Source organism: Haplochromis burtoni, unplaced genomic scaffold (genome assembly GCF_018398535.1).
Source record: "Haplochromis burtoni strain Fernald_Lab_line unplaced genomic scaffold, NCSU_Asbu1 Contig_3, whole genome shotgun sequence".
NCBI classification, from domain to species: Eukaryota; Metazoa; Chordata; class Actinopteri; order Cichliformes; family Cichlidae; genus Haplochromis; species Haplochromis burtoni.
In genome coordinates, this window is record NW_024582364.1 from 4,667,984 (window position 1) to 4,691,876 (window position 23,893).

Sequence of the window (23,893 nt, forward strand, 5' to 3'; positions counted from 1 at the left end):
AAAAAAAAAAAAAAAAAAAAAAATTCAGAGCTTTAGTAAAGCCCTTGCCCTTCGGAATAAGTTGCTCTCTCTCTCCGGGTGTTCTTGTTTGTCTTTGTTCAAAGCTGGTGTCATACCTATGGCATAGCGATGTCTGTGATAGTCTTCAGTGTCTCCTTTCTGACAGGATGTAATGACTTTGAGAGGATCAACATCACTCTGTAGCACAAATCTCCAGCCCATTTGCTGAGTTCTTGGATCAGCCTCCCATGCCAGAGCTTTATCAGGGGAAGAAAGCTCAGGCTTACTGAACTCTTGACCTGGCTTGTTTTGCTGGGACAGCACAGCCCACACAGAGAGCTCTGAACAAGGGCTAATGTTGACTTTTCTGCGGAGGTTGTATACTTTCAAGTGTTTCAAGATGGAGTCCTTAATTGTGTTGTCACACTCGAGGAAAACACCATATCCTCCTTCTGTTTCTTTTAATCTGAAAGCAAACATAACTGGATGAGTGACTCAGAAGAATGCAAAACAACATGAAAGCAAACACACGCAGATGTTTTCACTTATTTTGGTTGGGTGACCTTTGGTGGAACTTTGATGGAGCATCTGTGGTCACCCACTGTGTCTTACAGATAGGAGGGCTAATAATTCTCTCCTTATGAGAATGTAATTTTTAACAGGATTTGCTGTAACATCAAATACTGTCAAACAGAGCAAGGAGTTTTTAAACAGCTTAACAAAGTACTACAAAGACTAGTAAAAATGCTGTTTAGATATCAAGATGAGTTATGAGTAGTGAGAACTGCAACAACTGCAACTTTTCAAAACTGGGGATATTTACAACCAGGTATACAAGAATATCATCTTAAATAGTTTAAGGTATAGAAAACGTGGTTCACCCAACAATGCACATCAAAACTAAAAGAACATTGATCATGTGTCAGTCACTAAAAATTTGAGATGCTAATATTGCAAAATGTCTTTTTGCAGTTTATTAGAGAAGTTCTATTCTATAATTTAGATGTACTCAAGTACAGCATACATGACAAACGCTTTTTAATATAGAATTTTAAAAATGGTTTCTACTTCAACCATCAACATTAGTCGTTTTTGCTTTTTAAAGTTTTATTAACATTATTTTTAGTAACAGTAAAAAATAGGCAAGTGATAAAGAAGAGCTGTTGTTGTTCCCGTGCTGAATTTTACAGCTTATTAAATAAGGGTTTGTCAGCCTGAGCTAGTTTTCTGTCATACATTTGGTTTTTTCCGGGGTTTAAAAAAATAGAAGGAAAAAGAAAATAAGCTTATGTCGGCCAGTGTGACGCCTCGGGAAAAAAAAAAAAAACGCCTTTACGTAAGCAGTAAGCAGACACACCCTCTTGATAACGCGTTTACTGAATGCACTTATAAGCGTTTGAACAGTGCTCTAAGTTTGCTCTTACCTGTACAATATGATGTCATATAGTGTCCTTCCTTGCACGTTTAGCATGTGTGCGTATAAAGCTCTGTGTTCAGGCTCATCCAGCACCGCCATGTCATTGGTTATAATACCTTGGAGAAACGCGCTCGTGTCTTGTCCCTGAATTTTCAGCAGGCTCCTGTGCGGAAGGTAATAGCACACAAATTGCCCCGGGGAGTGTTTAGGATTACCGGTGTCCTGGCTGTACCTCCTGACACGGATCCCAGCTGGAGCTAACACACTTGAGAGAAGGGTTACACACAAACCTCCGGGTTTTTTCCTGGCGTAAACACCAAGCCCGGAGGCGGACGCCAGCACTCCCCGAGCAAAGCACAAAACCCCCATGATGTACAGTGGCACGGGAGTGTACTGAGTCGTAAAAAGACTGCCTACTCCACTAAAAACGACAGTGGACAGCTAAACACCAAGGATATCATAGCGTACTCTGCACAAACAGCTCCATTTTGAAATCCCACAATGCATTGCTCGATAGCACGTGTGTGTCAGTGAGCGATATTTGTTCCCGTCGTTTTCTCGTGAGGTATGAGACGCTTATTGATAGAATAAAAGCTCTCCTACTATCTCTTTATAAAAAGTTATCAGATCGTAAAACATAAAAACGACACACAGAACAGCAAAGCAGCAAAAATCAAAGTTATTAAAGTTGCTTGTTTGCGAGTTTTTTGCATATTCCTCAGTAATGATATCATTTTCAAATTTTGAGTGATAGGTAGACAACAAGAACAGCTCGAGCTGATTTAATTTTGTCAAACGTCTCACCAAATGTAAAAATAATCAGTAAAAACTTTGTATTACACACATTTTTTTATTACAATCTTCAAACTTCACAATATACTAGGCCTTGAGGGACATGAGTACCTAGGTTGGCTAAACATATGACAGATAGTGCTCAAGGTCAAAATTGACTTTGAAAATAAAATGTAAAGAAACCATATTGAGTAATATAGTATATGAAAGGGCATGGAGAGAGCTGTACAACCCTCTGTAGAATGACACCATAACAGGCTGATACCAGTTTGTAATAAAAGCATCAAAGTTTTAGTCTAGGCCAGGGGTGTTGAACTCCAGGCCTCGAGGGCCGGTGTCCTGCAGGTTTTAGATCTCACTCTGGGTCAACACACCTGAATCAAGTGATCAGTTCATTACCAGCCTCTGGAGAACTTCAAGACATGTTGAGGAGGTAATTTAGCCATTTAAATCACCTGTGTTGGATCAAGGACACATCTAAAAACCTGCAGGACACCGGCCGTTGAGGCCTGGAGTTCGACACCTGTGGTCTAGGCCTTGGCCTTCAGGGGGAGTAACGCTCTGTGAATGTTCTTGTTTTAATACTATCGTGGTGCTGTGAATCTGTAAGTCAGCGGAGTAGCCAGCTCCCACATTGTGATGTTGATCTTTCATTAGCTGTGATTTTATAAGACAACAGATTAAAATAATTAAATGTAGGGCAACTAATATTATTTGGGCAAATGGAATGAGAGATAGTCTGAAAATTTCCTATATGTACTTTAATAGATGCATATGCACAGTCTGTAGAGCTTAAGGTTTGGCATTGATTACATAAAAAGGAGAAATGGCCTTTATTTTATTTGAATGCAGTTTGCCCAGATTCATATGAGCACAAATAGAAATTAAACTATGTCAGTAAGTAAGTGAATATATTCATTTATTTACTTAAGGAAGAATATCTAAAAGCTAAACAAACAAACAAAAAAGGTATCTCTTCAGCTTAGGTTTAAAAAGGTTCAGAGTCGATGCTTGTCTGAGGTCACTTGGGAGAAATTCCAAAGTCCTGGTGCAATGACAGCAAAGGTATGACCCCATTTTAAGATAAGGCTTAACCAGCAGATGGTCAGAAGTGATTGAGAAGGACCTGCTGTAACATCCTAACTTTCTTCAATGCTCTAATTTTTAGTCAGACTTCAATAAAAAAAACAACTTTAAAGCGTTTGCACTTTTAGAAACACTTTCTTTATTAGCACAGAGTGACAAAAGCAGAGTGCTGCTGTAAAGACAGAAATCTGAGGTTTCAAACAAGTTTATCTTTGTTCCATAAATAAAATACTTGAACAGTCTTTTAAGGTTTGAGGCACTTTGTTGTATGAAAACAGCGAAGGCAGGATTAACCATTATTATGAAAGCAATTATAGAAACAGAAAAAAGGTAATAATCTCATTTAACATGCCAAGACTTAGGAGCTTATTGAATAGCTAAGGACAGGATTTGTACTATAGCCTATGTCTATGCTGTATGTTCCCAGCTGCAAAGCATGCATCATCTGCTTCAGATTGCATAAAATCAGTATTTAGTCTATTTTCTATTTACTTACCTCTTTCTGTTCAAATGTGACACTGCAAGGCTTTGGGACACATTGATTGGCGATGACACTAAAAAGATTTAAAGCTTTCAGTGTCAAACAGTTATATGTATATAATTTTACATTTAATTTTCTTGAGGGGACACTCATCCATACTACATCCAGAAATACTTCTAATTTTAAACATGCATCTTTCTAAAAATAATAACATTCATCATTCTTCAGAATGAGCCATTGTGCATGTGTACAGTGTCTTAGACTGCATTTTCAGGTTTAGATCCACTTGTGTCCTTTCAAAGTAAAATTTCTTCAAATCAGTCATGGTAATTCGCTTGAAGCAGTCTGTTTATGCTTTGACATTTTAATTGGAAGTAGATGAATAAACTGAGCAAGCATTTGTTAGCTTATAACCAAAATCTATTGCAAGCACAATATGACACGCTACAGTAACAAAGAAGATTTATGATACTGGAGTTAATAATTCCTTCGTGTTTATTTTCTATTCCCCCAAATTGTCTTCCTACTTTGTACTTCTTTAAAATAGTGAGACTGAAATTTCACTTGTTATCATCCAAAGTTGTATCTCACACAAACACATCCTCCACCTGGTCACTTTGAAATTCTGGGGACTTGATAGTTTTCACTGTTATCTACTAAAGGAAATTTATCACTAGATCCAGACAGAAGTCTTCCCATTTTTTACAATGGATGCAGCCTTCTCTGTGGCTGACTTGGGTCTTGCTCCTTGTTTCTCTTGGACTGTATTAACTCGATTCTGCTCAGCCATAGTGCCTCCCGACACAGGACTACTGGTTCTGGAGGTTTGTTGGTTGTTTTTGGTTTGGTAGGTTTGAAAAGCCATATCAAGCTGCTCTTGTGCAACCCGTAGATGCCGGTGCAGACTTGCAAGATCAGAGGGGATATTCTCATCTGGGCTGGTGCACTGCTGCTCCTGGGCCACATTGGCCATATTCTGCTCATGTGTGATGAGGCTGTTGGGGATCCTGCTAGGCTTTTCTGTCTTCATCACAAGATTGTACCCTGGAGGGGACGCTGGGATGTTACGGGAGAATGGGTAGCCGTATGACATCCGCTGGCCACGGTTCCTCTTCATGCGAAGAGTATCCCGAAAAGTGCCAATCCCCAAGTGAAGCATCTCACAGACATTTAGCACGAGACAAAGACAGCTTACCACATACATAATTAGGAGGAAGATTGTTTTTTCTGTGGGCCTGGAGATGAAACAGTCCACTCTGTGTGGGCAGGGCACCCTGTTGCATACATACGAAGGATTAACTCGAAAACCATAAAGGAGGTACTGTCCAGCAAGGAAAGCAATTTCAAAAATAGCTCTTGACATGAGTTGGAGGACATAGATTCTCATCAGGCCTTCTTGCATTATTTTTCTGCGGCCATCGTATTTTGGTGGGTCTTTGCTAGTACTGCTTACTGGTTCAGGTTTGGCCTCCTGCACCTCCAGTGTATCCTCATAGATCATTGGCTCCGCATCGTCATCTTCCTCCTCCTCTAAGACTTCCTGCAGATGGTGGCTCTCTCTCCATCTCAAGTGAGGAGGTGGCTTTTTGCGAAGTCTTTGCTGCTTCCTGCGCTCCTCCTCTGAACTTCGGGCAATCTTGTGGATGGCATAACCCATGTACATGACAGAGGGAGTGGAGATCATGATGATCTGGAAGACCCAGAAGCGAACATGCGAGAGGGGAGCAAATGCGTCATAGCATACGTTGTCACAGCCTGGTTGCTTGGTGTTGCAGGTGAACTTGGTCTGCTCGTCCGAGTAGATGGACTCACCTCCGACTGCTGTGAGCACAATGCGAAAGATGATGAGCACAGTCAGCCACACTTTCCCCACGAAGGTGGAGTGGTTGTGGATCTCTTCCAGGAGGCGAGTGAGAAAGCTCCAGCTCATGTTGCTCTAAGAAGCTTTTCAACTAGAATCTGTTAAAAAGAAAATAAGATAAGTAATAATTAAATGTAAGTAAGGAACTATTCAAGAGATGTTTTGGACTGATGATGTGAACATTTTACATTTTAGCAAACTGTCATTTAGAACTGTAATGAACTCGAGTCTTTGACTAATCAACCCATTGTATTCATTGTGTGGTGTTCTCTAACTAAAATGGTTTTAAGTGACAATTAAATTAATTTTTTTACTCTCCTGTATAAAGATACAATTACCAAAAATATACAAAAATATTATTAAAAAACCCCCGCAGCTTTTTAGATCCCAGGAAGACGATGACACGAAAACAAACCCAGAAGTAATTTACAGTCCCTGAACAGCAAAGCATCTGAGTTTCCTTAAACTTAAGACCAAATTATAGTCTTAAAATATTTTCTGTTAGTGAAGTTTTCGCTGAAAAGTGTGGCGTCATTTTTCAAGAGAAAGGCAATTATTGCAAATTAATTTTAATTTTATAATAAAGGTGTTTCACTGATTTTGTTGCTATCTCAGACTTAAACAGTCACTTTGCAAGCATACTTGCCGAAACATACAGTGTGGACCTGTGACCAGCTCACTTGGCTACTTCTTTTTGTAAAGGCTATTTCTCTTTTCAAGTGATTGCACAGCCACAAATAAACAAAGGCTTGTGTTGATGCATAGGGTAAAGTCATTAGGACATCCTGGAATAGTTTTTGACATGGTTGAAATAGTACAAAATAGCTCAGGGAAGATTAAAAGACAAAAAGAAAGCATTCCATCAGCCAGACAAACAAACGCGCCATCAATCATTTGATGAGACAGAACAAAACCGATTGCTACAAGAAAAGAACTCGAGCCAGTTCGGAAACCAAAGAGCGCCTCTTCAGAAACATACTGCAAGCTTTGTTTTAAAACTCCACGCCAATGATCCTACACAGAAATGAGATCTCACAGTGTCATACTCTTCTCATAGCCTGCATCACAACTGACTCAGTGAGGCAACTGTAATGGAGGGAAACAGCGTAGTACTTCTGTCCCTTCATTCATGGTTCACGGTGATCTCATGAATGCAACACTGCATTCCCTGGCGTGTGATGTGTCATCACGCTTAGATTACTGTAATTCCCTATTTACTAGCTTGGATAAATCATCTCTCTCTCGCCTCCAGACAATACAAAACGCAGCAGCCAGATTACTAACTCGCTCTACCAAGCGTGTTCACATCACTCCCATCTTATATTCTTTACATTGGCTCCCAATAGAGTTTAGAATTCGCTTTAAAATTCTTGTTTTAACATACAGAGCACTAAATGGCCAGGCTCCAGATTATTTATCCAAGCTTCTTTTAAAATACACTGCTGCTCGTCATCTCCGCTCACAGACTCAGAGTCTCTTAGTTGTTCCCCGTACACGACTGAAGACAAAAGGCGACAGAGCCTTTCAGTCTGTTGCACCAAGGCTGTGGAACAGTTTACCACTACAATTACGTTTGCTTGACTCTGTGGATTCTTTTAAAAAACAGTTAAAAACTCTTCTGTTCAAACAAGCCTTTTGTTGATCTACATATTTTATTTATTTATTTTACACTATTTACATTTGATCTTTTATATTGTATATAATGTCTATTGATTTTATTGTTTATTTGTGTACAGCGCTTTGTGATTGCCTGTCTGCGAAAAGCGCTTAATAAATAAAGTTTACTTACTTACTTACTAAAGTTTACTATGTGCCATCTCTGCTGCCATCTGAGAGAACAGGAGAGGCTTGTTGCTCTGCCACGAGGCCTCCCCTGCAGATCCAGCACTGCTGACGCTGGGGAGGGCTACGGCGTCATGGAGGCAGATGGCACCTATGGTGGGCAGTTCACTTCTGCCCCAGGATGGCATGACAGAAGGACTGTTTCATGTAGGATGCAATGAATTTGCTGTGTAGCTTAACATCAACCTTATTTGTATAACAACTCCTATACATTTACACTCGCTGCTGATGTGTTTTGAAAACCGTTTAGAAAATTTAATATAAGTTTTGTGCAGTTTTGTTTGTATTGCAGAGCTGCAGCAATTTCAGCCCAATGAGCCCCTTGAGCTTTAAATGTCTGTGGAACCTGATAGATTTTCTTAGGTTATTTTTTAGGATTAATATAAATTGGCCTACAGTAGTAGTAGAGTAACTATTCTTATTAATTACATGTAAAAATTTAGGTTGGATATTTAATTTAATTTAATTTAATGCTGTAATATTTTTCCAAATCATTAAAAAGAGGAAGAGCTGCCATGTTTTTTGTCAAATGTCCCAGAATCTGTTTATTGTGTAAATAACAGGGAGGTATTTAGTGAAGCAGTTAGAGGTAGTTATATAGGACATTACACAAAATATTTAAAATGTGTGGTTTATGCATCTTGACAATAATGTTTTACATAAAACCATATTATGAATGGGAACTCTGGCTAAATTAGAGTAGTATCGTAAAATATTTTTAGTGACGAGCTTCCTCTTGGATTGGGACATATTTTTTGCACTGTACAATATAAAACAACTGCTACACATTTTTCCATTTAGTTGCTTTGCATATGTCAGAGTGTTTGATATTTGAAAGACTGCTGCAGTAGCGTCAAAATGTCTTTCAGCAAGGTTTTTTTTTTCTGAAACACGTCCACGCAAACACATCCATGCTGCCATGATGCAAGTCTGTAGTTGAAAAAATACTAAAATATCTAGTTGGTTTAGACTAGAGAAGAAAGTCGGCTAGAAACAACTCACCTGGAAAAGTTGCACATGTTTCCCCCATCCTGAAGGTCTCCTTTGCCCTCTCTAGATATCCCCTCCACAGTCTGATCCATGGAATACCACTTCCATCCTAATGTCCTGGCCTTCTCCGTCTTACTGATCACTTCCAGAATCACAAAAAATAAGAAAAATGACTAAACCTGTTGAACTGGAATTTCTTTTCATCCCGTTTTTCACTCTGTTAAGAAGTGAAGTCTCGCCGCTGTGAATGCCTCACATTCTAGCCTGTGTCTGGTTTCTATTACACCAGCCTCCTGCCCAAGAAGGAAGTATAAAAAAAACAGAGAGGCAGAGAAGAAAAAAATCCTCCTCTGGCAACTGACCCTCATCCAAGGGTTCAGACTTGAGGATATGGTACTGCAGATTGAAACGAACACCCAGCTGAGGGAGGACGTTAATCTCAACACAGTCAACCTCCCCCCAACGCTCGTGTGCAACATTTGTAACACAGATGATGGCAGTATCGCTCTCTCTCTCTTTCTCTACTTTTTCTCACTTTGTCATCGTCTTTATCACGTTCTGTTTCCGACAACATACAGTAAGCACCTCAGCTTCTAGCACCTTTATATTTTAATGACTGATAAACACTTTTAGTTCTCTCAAAAGATCATTTAAGACATCACTACATTTTCCTCTATCCCACTCTTTCTGTCACATACAAGCATATCAACAAAAAATAAATGCAGACAGGCAACCTCTCTATTATCAATTACATAACAGTTTACAGTGGGTGACGGTCATGAAAAAACAACTTTGGGGAGGCCAGTAAGTGTAAGGACAGCAGTGTCACTGAGATATAAGCCACCTTGCCTCAATACAGATCCGCTAGAATGTAACCAGCAGGTATGCTCAGTTATATCAAGTGTCATAATATTTAGATCTTCTGTCCAGGCAGATGGCCAGATAGAAGCAGTGGACAGGTCGCAGTCATGGCTGCGGCTACACGTCTTTTCCCAACTTGGTGTTTATACTTAAAGCTTTCACCTTGGTCTGTGAAGTGCAGCGGCATACATTGTTACTAAAGAGACGTAATGGCCTTTATTTTATCATGATAAAAAGACTTGTGCTATATGAACAGAAATCTCACACACATACACGTGCATTACATTAATTGCTTCAGAAATGAAACACCAAAATACAGATGATGAAGTGATTCATGGAAGATTAGAAGTAAGAATTCTTCCATCAAGTTTTGGAAGAGATTTAAACTCGACTACTTTTAATAGAAGACAGATAAACTGGTTAGTGTCTGGCTTGCATTAATGAAATGTGCCTGGTCATTGTCACGTTGGCCATATTATTATAAAGTTACTTTCACCAGATCCCCAATAACTCTTTAATTATGATCTGTGTACAGCTATAAAGCAGAGAATAACGTTCAACAACATCAGCAAGTCCACCATCAATCAAATCACAGTTTCAACTCAGAAATGATGCAAAATTCTTGATATCCAGTGTCTTTAAACACTGTTGCAATATTATGAGCGCAGGAAGCCAACAAAAATAAATGCCCAGATTAAAACAATAACAGTAAAAAAGAAGTCTGCATTAATATCTCATTCTTTTTGAGTCATTTGTGGTCTTAATAAATCTTTGAGTGCTAGCCATCTGGGCCTGCAGGAGCCTTCCTCCAGAGGCCTCGCCTTCAAGGCTCGCCTCTCCATTTGACTGAGGAGATGCGGTGTAGCAAGCACCACTGGTGCAGCAGTGAGGAAAAGAAGATAGGGGATGCTTCTGGAATGGCTTGAGCATTTGGCGTTTGGACATGTGCTTTCCCTAAGGGACCATTAAGCACGTGTTTTTAAGTTGTAACGCACTGCTCTCCCTCTAAAGTCCTTCCATCATCCAGAAGACGCAGATGGTCCAGTGAAGATAGCTAAGAAGTGAACATTTGTGTGACTTGAAATTGAAGTCAGTTAGAGTTTATGTTCCTCAACAGTTGTATAAATTGCTCACTGTTGATGTGAACTGCATTTATCACTCTGGTATCATAACATTCTGAGCAAAGGAAGCACTCAGAATATTAGAAGAGATTAATATGCAGATGTATTCAGTCAATATATTAGAACCATTGTCTACTAAAACACCTTATGTAATCAAAAATATATGCCTGAGCATTGCCTTTTTCATTTCATTTATAAATAACTGTTTGCAGGATTACTGGTTTTACAGCAGAAGATTAAGAAAAAATTGACATGATATGAAAATTGATAGTGGCAGTGACAAACAATAAAAACTCAGCTTTAAAATGCGTGCATTTAAATGCATGAGATGCACAAAGTTACTGAATAAAAACAACCCATAGAGTCAACCCATTGGCTGTTTAGCTTTGGATACACAGTCATTGTGTCCTTGGACAAGTCAGACTGTTCTAGCTTTGGGAAACTGAAGTTCATGTTGATAAGTATTGATTGGACTGCCCTGAGCCAGGAAAATATTACAGTATTCCCCTGTAAGACATTGTTTGACTTTGCTGTTGTTACAAGGACTGGCCACATGTAACAGCCAAAAGAGGGTGTTTAATATTCATTAAGGTTATATTTATTGTTATATGTTAAACAGATCACTTAAAATAAAGAGAAAGACACTGGAATGTCTCATGAATTTACCAGATTAAAAAAAAGGTTTTAAAAATACACTGAATTGAATACTCACTATATAAACCATTTCATAACCATTTTCATAGCCCCTGGTTCATGTGTACTGTATACTTATACTTCATGCATCAGTATTCCAACCAAATAAATGTACGTTTTGAGTCGCAGACGGTTACGTCTTAAGAGGTCACTGCAAGCTTTTAAGTTTTGTGGACTAGTGACTGCTGAATGATGCAGCATGGAGGAGCGAACATCTCAACAACTGTCCTTGGACGCCGCTGATGACATCACAACAGGTTTATCCGCATGTATTTACTGAACAAAGTTGATGCGAGTAGACTGGGGGCTGTGAAGGTCTGTGTTTATGTAACAGATCGAGCTCCACCATGTGACTTGGATGTGTCCCACCCTCTGGGAGAAAAGAGTGACACAAGACACCCGAGCAAAAACATGCAACTTGGCTCTTGGACTCCTCCTCTCTGATCCTCTGCTACCACTATCATTAAACTACTCTTACCAGGCTGTGAAGGGCTGTCCCACAGGCAGCCTGAGAGTGGTGGCAGTCCCATCGCATTTGTTCATTTTTCTCCCAGTTTCTCAGCTGAGCATCTCCTACCCCCGGGGTGAGTGCGTCCCGTGCCAGTTTCACTAAGGCTGGACTCCACTGAAGCGACTGCATGAAAAGCCTTGAGGAGGATGCCAACAACTTCCCTCAGACAGGGCTCTGCGTCCCCCACACATGAGCAAAGCAACTCGTATTGAGTGTGCATTACATTACGCTGACAAAGGAAGTGAAAGTTCATATTTGTTTAGTTTCAATATTAAAGTGTTGACTTGGTTATTATTTTTGAATGTGTTAAATGAACAGAGAAAATAAAACATTAAGAGTCCGACATGCAGGTAAAAGCTCTCTTCTTCATGCACGTCCATATTCACTTAAAGATAAATATGACAAATAGCGTGCAACATTGCAGCAAATCTGGCAGTCACAGGGATTTTAAAAAGCTCTATTACTAACACACACACTCCCATTGATCTATAGGGGGAAGATTAAAATATTATTATTATTATGTAAACTTCAGAGCTATATCAGGCCAGCCTTCATTGCCAGTTAAAAATTAACTTAAAATTAACTGATTAGTAGTTGTCTCATTAGGTAGTTTACAATATTGAACTATTCTCACCTGTAGAACTGACTGTATGGCTGTGGTGAATGTGACACGGATGAATTATGCAATGTTTTTAGTTAAATCTTCTCAGATATGTCATTTGATTTGAGTTTAAATAAAAATATTTGCATGGAACTAGTTGTCTAGTTAAATTTGAAAGTGAGTAACACACCTTAACACAGAGTAATCTTTATTAACCAAAAGAGCTATAGAGCCCTATAGAAGAAAACAAAGCAGCTGAAAAAATGCTGAAAAGTTCGGAAAGCAGAAGAAAATTTGCCGTCTTAAACAAGAAAAGAAATGAAATCGTAGGTTATCCAGTTCACAATCCCTCACAGTTCACAGGTTAGTATCTTGACCTTGACCTTTATCTCAGGCACAGTTTGGATGAAAACACACTGGGTGATTACTGATTGCAGGTTTCACAAAAATCTGGCCAGTGCCCTGGGAGGAGCAGAGATTCTTGTGAAATATGACCTTGAACTTAACCTTGATTTGTGTAACAACTGATTAGGTGATCATGTGTGTTTATTCTGACCGATACTGTTGAGGAAGTATTGACAGATACCTCCTCCATGGGCATGAGCTCATAGGTCTGTTTGTAAGCTATAACCTAATACAGAGTTTCAGTGTTAAATTCTGAAAGATAACCGAATTTTAGAGAAATTTTAAAAGTTTTCAAAATGTTATAAAAAAATGGTAGCAACATAAAAACTTTGACTAATATTGTAAAATTCAATGTATAAACATAACGGCATTCACTGTGTAACTTGACCACCGTTATTCATATGATGACTTTCTGATTAGGTTTTCCATCAGAGCAATACAATCCAACTCACAACTAGCCATCAAAAAGAAAGAATTGAAATAACAGTGCTTTGCTTGCAGAGCTGTGAGGCCTTGATCTTTGACGTTATCTTGTCTTAAATGTCTATGTCAGGGAATGAGCTGGGGCAAGCTCAAAGGAGCAGCAGACCTAGTAAGGGTTCATTTGCACTATCGGGGGTATGTTAAGGCAGCTCCTTCCTTCTTCTGGGCATCTTAGTGCCGTTGCCTTTCTCTAACTGAGTGAACTCCAGACACTGATAGCAACGCTGCAGGACATCCTCAGATAACAGCAAGATACTTTTTAAAAAAAATCTTTAATCTTCTAATGTTGTAAATTAATACAATCAGGATCATAACTCCACCTATGATTACATTGTATAGTACTATAGTACTTAACACATATAACAATTAAAGTCTTAATCTTGTGATAAGAAAAGTTAATCTACTCCGGAGAATATTAACCTTCAAGGTCACTGTGATTGTTACCAAGTAAATATGCAACTATTCATGCAGCTATTCATTATACCACTGAATGCATGTTAAGTGTACAGTAGTATTAATATTTTTTTAGATTTGAACAACTACATGTGTTAAATCTTGTTCATTTTATCCTTCTGGCATTGCCATTATTAGCCACTAGATGGCAAGCATGTACTCATTTAAAACACACCAAGTTTGACTCCTGCTGAACTCTTAACAGACATTTAAAAGGTGTTTCACTGTTGCACAACCTAAGGCAAACAGGTGACTGACCTATTTAGGCTTTGATTTGGTGGAATACTAGCAGCCCTGTTTCTCTAAGAACTTTGAAAGCGTGTGCAAACAATAAAAATAACCTGTTCCAGAGTTAACGACTAAATTTTTTACAGAGGGCTCTGGAAGAATATTTTAAGGCATTTAATGCATCAGATTATACACCAAGGAGTGCAGAACAGTTGAAATTGATGTTATTATTTTCTATCACAGTCTATGTTAACATGGCACAAAAACTTCAGACGGAAATCCCTGCAGAGACTGCCTAGCAATCAACATTTAGATTTAGAGTAGAGCAAGCGAGGTTGTTAGGCATGACTGCGTGCTTTTTCAGGCTTTCATACATTGCTTCCCTGAGAAACTCCCCACATTTCTGCACTATTGTTTTTTTCTTGTTGTTCAGTCTTTCTGTTTAAGAAAAGTAGGAACTGCAATATAGCACAAAATATTGAAGTAACAGTACTGTGAAAAGGTTTTGAGTCATGTCTCATTTCTCTCTTTGGCTCTCCAAGGATTCGGACGCATCTTTCACCCTCTCCCTCCCTTATCTTCCCTGCTGCTGCTTCTATGTCTTCGTCTAGTCTCGTCTAACTCTAACCCTCAAATAGTTTCTCAGTCTTTGTTGTCTAATACCTAAAGAATTATGGATTTGATCAACTGGTCCCATAACAAAATTCACACCCTCCTGGGTTTGGGAGTGCCCGATTGTCCTGCGGGGACGGTTGCTGCTGGATACTCGATGGTCGGTTGCGTCGTGTGTCTGGCGACACTCTTGGTGGAGGACATTGAATGACATCTACCAATTCGGAACCATGATAACAGAGTTCTGGCTGATTGGAGCTGGCTCGGACTTGGCTTGTCGAAGAACAAGAAGCGGCTACAGCTGTTCAAAATCCCATAAAGCTGGCCGACATGATAGACGATGGGCAAGGCTGTGAGTAAGACTGTGTTAATGAACACAATATGGATAAGATCTTGGAGAAGAAGAACAGGAATTAAGGGAATTGAGAGAATTGGTGACCACACACACACACACACACGCACGAAACATGTACAGTGATACTGATACTATCACCAACCCTCCCCCGAATCTAACGCCTCCTCCCATGCTTACCTCCCATGGACAGCGTATCAGCTGGAGGCGCGATTGAAGATTGCAGCGGTCCCAGATCCAGCTGTACACACTGGAATATTCTCACATGTTGCTTGTCTGTGTTTTATTGTGTTATGGTGTGTTGATATCTGTGCATTCCTAGATTATCCTTTTGTGTTACACATTTCAATGTTTTTTTCCCCCGTGACCTGTCTCCCTAATGTGATGTGTGTGTATTGTATGTACGGTTGGTAAGGTCTGTCATCTCGATTGTGGGCAACTGCAGTTGACAAATAAAGGCTATCTCATCTCTCTCATCATCTTCATATTTTACTTCTAAGGAGCCAAACTTTCTGGGGTCATTAAAGCCATGTAACACTCACCAATGAAGCCTTCAAGCATAAAAAGATACCTGAAGCAGGGATGAACGGTGTTGTGTCTACACATAAACAGAAAATATAAAGAGACTCCGTTTTAAGTTGTATCTTTAGGCACTTTGTTATTAGTAGCCTCTTGCAAAACACATATTTTTATCCCATTTCTTTTGTTGAATATATCAAATATAAAAAAAGATAAGGTAATTCACCTGGTATAAAATAGTATTTTTCCATCAACAAGTGATTCCCAATGTGCAAACTTGTCACATCTCAGTACTTTTCATAGTGTGTTCCTAAAAATCAGAGGAAATTGGATGTGTGGAGGACAAAAGAACAAGTGGCAGGCCTAGAAAACTACAGCAGATGAAGAGTATCTGAAAGTAATGTCTTTAAAAGCTCTGACACAGGACCTGAGAGATGCAGCTAGCCCTGCAGTCGGTCCATCAGTTGTTCACTGACACCTCAAAAAGAAATGATCCTGGTGGAAGTGAGACCATTTCAGTATTGAAAATCAGTGTAAAGAAGAGGCCAGCAGAGAAGTACAACAGCAGTGTCTACAGTCATTGGTAAAATATAGTTCAGTCTTTGGTTCCATTTCAGCCAAAGTAAATATATTGCACCTTGAAGCGTGGTAACAGTCACATTGCGTGAATAAACGGTAGTGTATCAATTTCTTAACCACAGTATGATGTTACTTTGCCTTTTGACGACAAAAGGCATAACGGTATCTCACTGGCGTCACTATCACCGTAAAAGAGGCTACAGTGCATAATTTGTCCAAGACTATTATAGCACAACAGCAACAGTATCATCCTGAAGAACGGTAACTTACCATAACACGGTGTCACGGTATGATGCTGGCAACAGTGACTCAAATATGTTACCGTAAAGTGGAGACAAAACTACGGTGGTGTTGGGGATCTTGTAAAAAAAAAAAAGATGGAATTATGAGCCCAAAAAGATACCGTCAGATTTTGATCCACCATGTATGCAAGCATTTAACTGACAACAGCTTTATTTTTCAGCATCACAATGATCTCAAACACTACCAATCCAGTAAAGCATACGAGGACAGAAAAACACACAATGGAAAACTATCAGTCATGGACTGACCTCCCCAAAACATTATCAGTATTATTATTTAAGAAGTGTACAATCATCTTGCCAGAGGATAGAACAAAAAACAGCCAACGCCCAAAGAAGAGCTTTTAAAATCCTTCAAGAAAACTGGAGAACTATCATGAAGGTTACTGCCCAATAGAAGCTTGAAGCCCTTCTCCTCACATACAAGATTTTGAATTATCAGGCCCCAACTTATCACCTGATCCTTCACAATAGGTGAAGGAACTAATTTTCTACAACGTCTTTTAACTTGAGAAGGCCAGCGGATGTTTTTTCTCTTGGTAATGGTTAATTTGATAACATTCACTCGATTGACTAATACTCAGAACAATGGGACACAATGAACTCAGCAAAGACGTAAGAAGGAGAACTTGTTGTGCACAAGTTGAAAAGGTCACTTGAAGCATTTTCTAAAAAAAAACTGCAGAATCCCAGATCATCAGTTCAAACAATTATGCACAACTGCAAGTTATTCAGATGTGTCACCACTTTGCCAAAGTCTGGTTATCAGTAGTTATTATTCATCTTTGGCTCTCTTCCACAGAGTGTCTTTTTTCCTGTCTCCTTTAATGAAGCCAAAAAAGCTATAAAGTACAAAAAAGAAAAAAAGAATTGACTTATTCTGAGGGGATCAATGGGAGGCACTCACTGATTTCCCGTCTACCGACGCATAAATTAATTTTTAAGCTTTAAAACTAATGTTCAGCATAATCCACAGCACTACAGTCAAAGGACAATAAAAGACTTGCACCTACCTGTCCATGTGGGTAAAGAAGAAAGTGTGTTTACAATTTATAGTAACGCACACTGGGCAGGCATCCAGAAGCATCCTTTCATTGCTAAAGCTCAGAAGAAGGATGAGCAAGACAATAGGGGCCTTTTTATCCAAAACCCCTCACCACCAAGTACAGGCAGGACACTCAGGAAAGCAGCATCCTGCCAAAGGCCCCATTGTTCCCGGCTCATGTGCCTCTATTGCCATGACCATCGACAGTTTATTTTGTTTCCAGGAACAGGCCTATTTAACTTACTGAGAGATTTATCAGTTAACATTAAACCTAAGAAATATTTGTAGGTGCATGAGTCAGATTATTTCCCCAAATTATAAACTGTTATCTGCTGGTTAAAACAGCAGATAACCAGTGTTAGTCAAGTTACTTGAAAAAAGTAATCAGTAACTAATTAGTGATTACTTCCCCCCAAAAGTAATCCTGTTACTTTAGTAAGTAATTAGTTACTTAGTTTCTTAGTTACTTTTTAAAAACATGATTTAGAACCTGAATAGGTAATAAAACGATAGATCCTTCAGCCCGATTCTACTTTTTCTGCATAATCCTTCATATAAAATGTAATCAAATGAAAAAGTCTCTTTTTAAAACTTGTTTTATTAGTTTTAATATTTTAACTTTATGCATCAAGCAAAAATGAAATTATGTGCAACATTCTCTGACTGGAAGAAATTTGTTTAACATTTAAACCTATTTTCTGCACATTCCAGCACATAAAATAAAATAGTTTTTTTGTGTTTACACTCACTCTTTCAAATAGAAGTAAGTAAAACACAGCAGACTCAGCGGTCCTGTTGCTCTATTTTTTATCTGTTGAGCAGGAGTTGAGCAGGAGTGGGGCAGGCGGAGGTTTGCCCTGGTGCAGGTGTGTCGCAGCCTTTATGTCAGTGGAAGAATCCGGGAGTTTCTCTGTGAGTTTCACATTCCCGTGTTAGCGCACTCGGTGCTTGATTGGACGTTTAGGGGGGGTTTTTCGCTGTAAAAAGAAGTTATCTTCCCACACAGTGAACAGCGGACGCTAATGTTTTTGTCACTTTTTACGGAATTAAACTCAAAGTAAGGTCAGTACTTCCACGCTTTAAACGCTGCACGCTCATACTCTCTCCGCACTCGATATATGATCCATTATTGATCTGCACACAGCTGTTGTCACGAACGTCGCACTCGCTTACGTCATTGACATGAGACACTCTCGCAAAAAAATCACGGTTTTAGTAACGCAGTATTGCAGCGTGCTTACGGGAAAGTAACGGTAATCGAATTATCTTTTTTGCAATAGTAATCCCTTACTTTACTCGTTACTTGAAAAAAGTAATCGGATTATCTCTGCAGATAACACTTATCACTTTGTGTTGTTTTAAGCTGAAGAAATTGTGATTAAGTATGTAAATGTCCTGAGCTTTAATAACAATAATACTTTGAAATACATATGTGCCTCATGTTAATTCCTCCTCAGTAGCTTTTCTTTTTGTCTTTTTTTCTGTCAGAAAGGTTAAACAAGAACTAACAGTTCTGTACATCGGCACTCTGAGCGGAGAGAAAGGAAAAAATTTGTGTTCAAGACAGAAACAACTTACATTTTACTGTTAACACAACTTTGGTCTTTGCAAGCATCTGCACAGACAGTATCCTAACACAAATCTAGATGAGAACCATGCTTGCATGCTGACCCCAGTCCAGCAGCCAGACCCTAAACTTCAAAAGGACACAAAAGCAGTGACGAGCAGTCAGGCTTGCAGAACTGTGGCCTCCATTTCTACCTGTTTCTAAAATATTACATGTTTATAACATATGATATTTCTGTTCATACCTAAAGCTTGTGACAGCAAATGTGTCAGCATTTTTCTTTTTCAATTCAAATGTTTTGTCCTGTAGACATTACTGTGTACTTTATGTGTTTTTTTTGCCCTACATTTAGCCTAAAGTATATTTTTTATGTATAAAGTTTTACTGGGTGATCTCTTTTCTTGCCTATGTAAATTCTTTGTTTTATGTGTATATGTGTTGATGCTAAGCTTAGTTTAAGAGATGTTAATCTCAGCAGACGTTTTGTTTGAAATTAAGGTGTAATAGATAAATAAAAAACAATGTGAAATAGGTCCGTGAAGGTTCTCAGTCAGCCAGGTCTGTGTAGTCTAGTCTAGTCTTTTCTTTCCAAACTCCTTAGATTACAATGTGAAATAGGTGTAAAAACAATAGCAGTGAGACCCAAAGAGAAGGACTAACATGGATTGGGAAATGTACTCCTGATGTGAGAACTGCATCAGAAATCTGAACCTCCTTGCTTTGCTTTGATAATTATGACCACTTTTAGGTGAGTATTGTTCCCTACAGTTGAAATAGATCTAAACACCAAAACAGAGCATATAGCAAGCAGATCTCTGATGTGTGTGCTCAGCAATAAACAACACTAAATATTTTAACCCTCAAGGAGCTTGTAAGACATAGTGTGAGAGTGAAGTTAACCTCTCCTTTCTTCAAACTATTGAGGCACTTTTGAGTTTCTAAATGAGACCTGTATTTACAATGGTAATGTGAATTTAATTTATATAGCACATTTCATTCCAAGTAAACTCAATGTGCTTAACATATAAGATTAAATCATTAAAAAAATCTATGTAGGTCTACTATGCCTTAAGGCAACGAAACAACAAAGAAAGATTTAGACCCAAAAAAATCCAAGTTAACAAGGTTTTATATGTAAGATTTTAAACACAAGGCTGTGTGTTATGTAACAATATAGTGGAATTTAGGGTATAAAGTCACTGCCTCTGTGTGTGTTGTTGTGCATTTGATCCCCTCACAGCTTTAATAAATACCTGAAACATTCATTAATATGATTTTTACACCCAACATTTAGTCCATTTTAAACCAAAATCTTAAATCAATAAGATGAAGTTAAAGATCTCATTGGACATAAGACAAATGGACTGTTAATATGACCACACTCTAAATACTTTCAGAAATCACTGAAAGTTTTTCAAGCTATCATGTTTACAAACAGAAAGATTGACGTCCATTCAAACGCTACCAAAAAATATAGTCTCCATGGTAGTGGTAATAAAGTAAGTCAAAGAAAAACAAAGAACTATCTAGGGACTGTGGTCATGGTGAGTAAATCGGTTTTAATTGAATTGATTTTGCCCCATGCTTCACTTTATAAGGGTTCAGGTAAACTCAGTCAATTAAATAATTATACAAAAAATGAGCTTTCACAATAATACTATGATTCAATTATAACTGATAGAAAATAATCCCAATTTTTCTCAGTGACAACCTTTTTTTTCTCTGACTGGCTTAATATCTGAGTCTGAATCTGAACTGGACATCTCTGACAGGTTGCATCGTTCCAAATCCGTATCGACTGAGGTCAATTTCAGGAATCTTCACATCCGGATTCTTCAGCTCAAACTCAAAATAGACCAACATGAGGAAAACAAACTGTTTCAGCTCATTGGTGGCAAAGAAACGGCCAGGGCACATGGAGACCCCAGATCCCCAGGGCATGGTGTAATATTTTACCTTCTTTCCTGCTTTGTAAAAATCAGTTTTCTTGGTCCCGTCTGGATTCAGGAAGCGGTCATATTTGAATATGACCGCTTCACCAACCATTCTCATGTTATTACGGTGTATCCATATAAATGGCCCACCCTGTAGTTTTTTGTATGGAGGGCTTATGTTGAGTTTTTAAAAAAGGACTGGACTGGAAACCACCAGTAGGAACCTGTATGCTATGGAAGTGTAAGGAGAAAAAAAACCTCCTGTGCAATTAGGAGGTGGACAACCTCCTAATTGCAAAACCATGAAAGCACCTACTGTAAGACCTGGAGAAGAGTTTCATTCCAAGGATCTAGTGTGGAAACTCACTCCCCCCTAACACAAAGCCTATTAACTTTCTTAGGAAGACGCAAGTTTGCAGATACACCATACTGCCAAAAGTATTTGCTGGTCTGTCTTCCCACTCATATAAACTTGAGTGGCATCCTATTCTTGATCCATAGGGTTTAATATTAATTTAACTCCCCTGGGAAGGCTTGCCATATTGTTTAGGAATGTGTTTCGGGGAAGTTTTGAGCATTCTTGCGTTCTTTTCACTGGATTTACGGGGGAAAGCCCAACTCCTGAGAATCACCCCCACATCATAATCTCCCCTCCACCAAACTTTAGATTTGGCACAATGAGAAAGGGAGAGACTGATCGTTAAGACACAGAGCAAAGAACGAATGCATTTCAGGGGTCTTGTAGATCATAACCTTCACAACCAGAGAACTAAACTGGTGCCTGATTTTAATCTCAGAATTCTGAAAAGAAAAAAGGCATGGCCTGAATGAGCTGATATTTTATATTTTTATTTAGCTATCCTAAACTCTTCTGCAAAAAAAATAAGGCCATTTGGCAGGCCTAGTGTCAAAACCTGTTTTTTTCATGGTTGGCTGTGTGGCAGGCAGGAAAAAGAACCCAAAATGCAGGACTCTCAGAGACAGGACTTAAACTGAAAATGCAGCTTTATTGCTGGAAAAACTCCTCAAAATAAGACTCACAAGAAAAGAACAAAAACTCTGAACAGAGGCGCTGGAATACTGGACCATGACAAACACACAGCATGGAGAAAGTACGACACGACAGAGAGCACAGGAAAACACAGGGCTTATATACACAGGGAAGTAATCAGGGAATGAGAAACAGGAGGGAGACACAGCTAGGAGAAATTAGGTTAACGAGACAAGGGAGAAGTAAAACTGAACACACTGACATGAGACATGAACTTTCAAAGTAAAACAGGAAACCAGAAATAATTCACAAAGATGCGGACTGAGAAACATGGACTTTACACAGAGGGACACACGAGCAGAGAAGACTAAGCACAGAACTAAACCTATACTAAACATGAGGGCAAGAGAACAAAACTTAAATCAGAATAATTATAATAAATGTCAAGAGATTTATTTCAAAGACACTTCTTCAGCTGAGAGTCTAAGAGTGAGAAAACACACAACGCTGCAGTTTTCTTGCAAGGGCGTGTCGCAGAGCGCTCACACAGAGTGGGGGCCCTGTGAATGCGCGCTCTGTTCTTGCACTTGTCTTTATTTATACACGAAGAAAAATAAAAACATTTTTCAGTGGAATGTTGATACTGAGCATGTGCTATGTGATTGTGTGTGTGTGTGTGTGTGTGCTGTGTGTGTGTGTGTGTGTGTGTGTGTGTGTGTGTGTTGTGTGTGTGTGTGTGTGTGTGTGTGTGTGTGTGTGTGTGTGTGTGTGTGTGTGCGAGGCAGAACTGGGGAAGATTCAGATAGAAAAATCAGAACACGTTTTATAAAGGACAATCAGTTTTAAGCAAGGAAAAGGTCATCATGCAGTATTCTTTCACATGTAAACTTATATCACTAAAAGCGTATACTGGCTACTTAGTACAATTTTCCATTGACAATAATCAACACAGGATAGCTAAAGAATCAGAACATAAATATAATGAACATAATCTAGAAAAACACCAAAATAAAAGAAACCGAAAAAGCTGGGTCAAAATTACCCAGAACCGTGACAGTTTTCTTCTTAGTTATAATTTACTTGAACAATGACTGACTGTTCCTAAACAATTCTGGTAAAAAATAAACCAGAATCACGCATCTAGTGTCAACAGCATGCAATGCCATTGACCCCTCAAAACTTTATTTTTCTTACTTATGATTAACTAGAGTGATATTTGTTGCCAGTGTTCACTCATTGCTCCACAATCTCTTCATACCTGCTGTCATAGAGCTGTTAACATAAACATAATATCACTGCAGGCTACAGTATGTTCTTTTGGATTTCGAAAGAGGGGAATCTCTAGGACAATTGGAAAATCGTGTCCTCAATTGATACTTAAGTACATTATTATTTTTTTTTAGTAAACAATTCCAAACAAATTCGCAGAAACCTATCCTGGGGGAGGAGCAAAGGTCTGCTCATTATAGCAGACCTGAAAGTTTCCTTCAGATTAATCTGTGCTGGTTAACAGAATCAGTCATGGAGCTGCTGCTGCCGATACTTCTTGGCTTTCTTGCTTGTCTGGTCGGAGGGCTGTACCTTCTCGGAGTGTTCAGACAGCGGCGACCAGGAGAACCCCCCCTCGATAAAGGGCTCATTCCTTGGTTGGGTCATGTCTTAGAGTTTCGCAGGAACACCTTGAAGTTCCTAGAGAGAATGGAGAAGAAGCACGGTGATATATTTACAGTACAGCTGGGAGGGTTTTATATTACATTTGTCCAGGACCCTTTTTCATTTGGGGGGTTCATTAAGGAGAGTCGGGACAAACTGGACGCTCGAAAGGTTGCTCTGCATCTGGCGCACAGAGTGTTTGGATATAAAGCTGTTGAAGGGTGGCACGGTATTCTCCGCATTACCAGCAACAAGCACCTGAAGGGGGAAGGTCTGCAAGAACTGACCCAGTCTTTTATGAGTAATTTGCAGAACATGTTGTTGCACAACATTGGATCAGCTGCAGAGGACAGGACCTGGAAAGAAGATGGACTGTTCAGGTACAGCTACAATGTTGTTTTCAGAGCTGGATATTTGGCCTTGTTTGGCAATGTGCCACCCAAGTCAGAACAAAGTGAGGAGAAAGCCAAAGAGAAAGACAGAGCTGAATCAGAAGCTTTGTTTCAGGAGTTTC

The 23,893-nt window shown here is 39.1% G+C and overlaps 3 protein-coding genes across 5 annotated transcripts in view; 1 reads left to right on the forward strand and 2 right to left on the reverse strand.

Annotated features, from left to right (window-relative positions):
• The window catches only part of iba57 (iron-sulfur cluster assembly factor IBA57), a 3,834-nt gene extending 1,886 nt beyond the window's left edge, over positions 1-1,948 (reverse strand). The window contains exons 1-2 of the mRNA XM_005912572.3: positions 1,425-1,948; positions 117-466 (exon numbers count right to left, since the gene is read on the reverse strand). Coding sequence (XP_005912634.1) covers positions 117-466; positions 1,425-1,786 — 712 coding nt within the window. The 5' untranslated portion in view covers positions 1,787-1,948. The remainder of the gene's footprint in view (positions 1-116; positions 467-1,424) is intronic.
• A 1,466-nt stretch (positions 1,949-3,414) lies between these two features.
• On the reverse strand, positions 3,415-17,297 carry gjc2 (gap junction protein gamma 2). 3 transcript variants are annotated; one of them, XM_042219950.1, is made up of 4 exons: positions 17,203-17,297; positions 16,158-16,246; positions 8,482-8,611; positions 3,415-5,735 (listed from the first exon to the last, which is right to left on the reverse strand). In XM_042219950.1, exon 4 carries the CDS (start codon positions 5,704-5,706, stop codon positions 4,450-4,452), a length of 1,257 nt encoding a protein of 418 aa, XP_042075884.1. In that variant the 5' UTR covers positions 5,707-5,735; positions 8,482-8,611; positions 16,158-16,246; positions 17,203-17,297; the 3' UTR covers positions 3,415-4,449. The 3 variants fall into 3 exon arrangements, with proteins under 3 accessions (XP_042075884.1, XP_005912628.1, XP_005912629.1); XM_005912566.3 differs by lacking the exon at positions 16,158-16,246; XM_005912567.3 differs by lacking the exons at positions 8,482-8,611; positions 16,158-16,246.
• A 5,671-nt stretch (positions 17,298-22,968) lies between these two features.
• Positions 22,969-23,893, forward strand: LOC102312348 (7-alpha-hydroxycholest-4-en-3-one 12-alpha-hydroxylase; the record flags this gene model as incomplete). Its single annotated transcript, XM_005912850.2, is given in 1 exon segment — positions 22,969-23,893. A coding segment is annotated over 1 exon segment (646 nt), but the record flags the coding sequence as incomplete, so codon positions are not given.

What these genes read in the sequence shown, in the direction of transcription:
- gjc2 (XM_005912567.3), bottom strand. Translation starts at nt 5,706, where the DNA reads ATGAGCTGGAGCTTTCTCACTCGCCTCCTGGAAGAGATCCACAACCAC.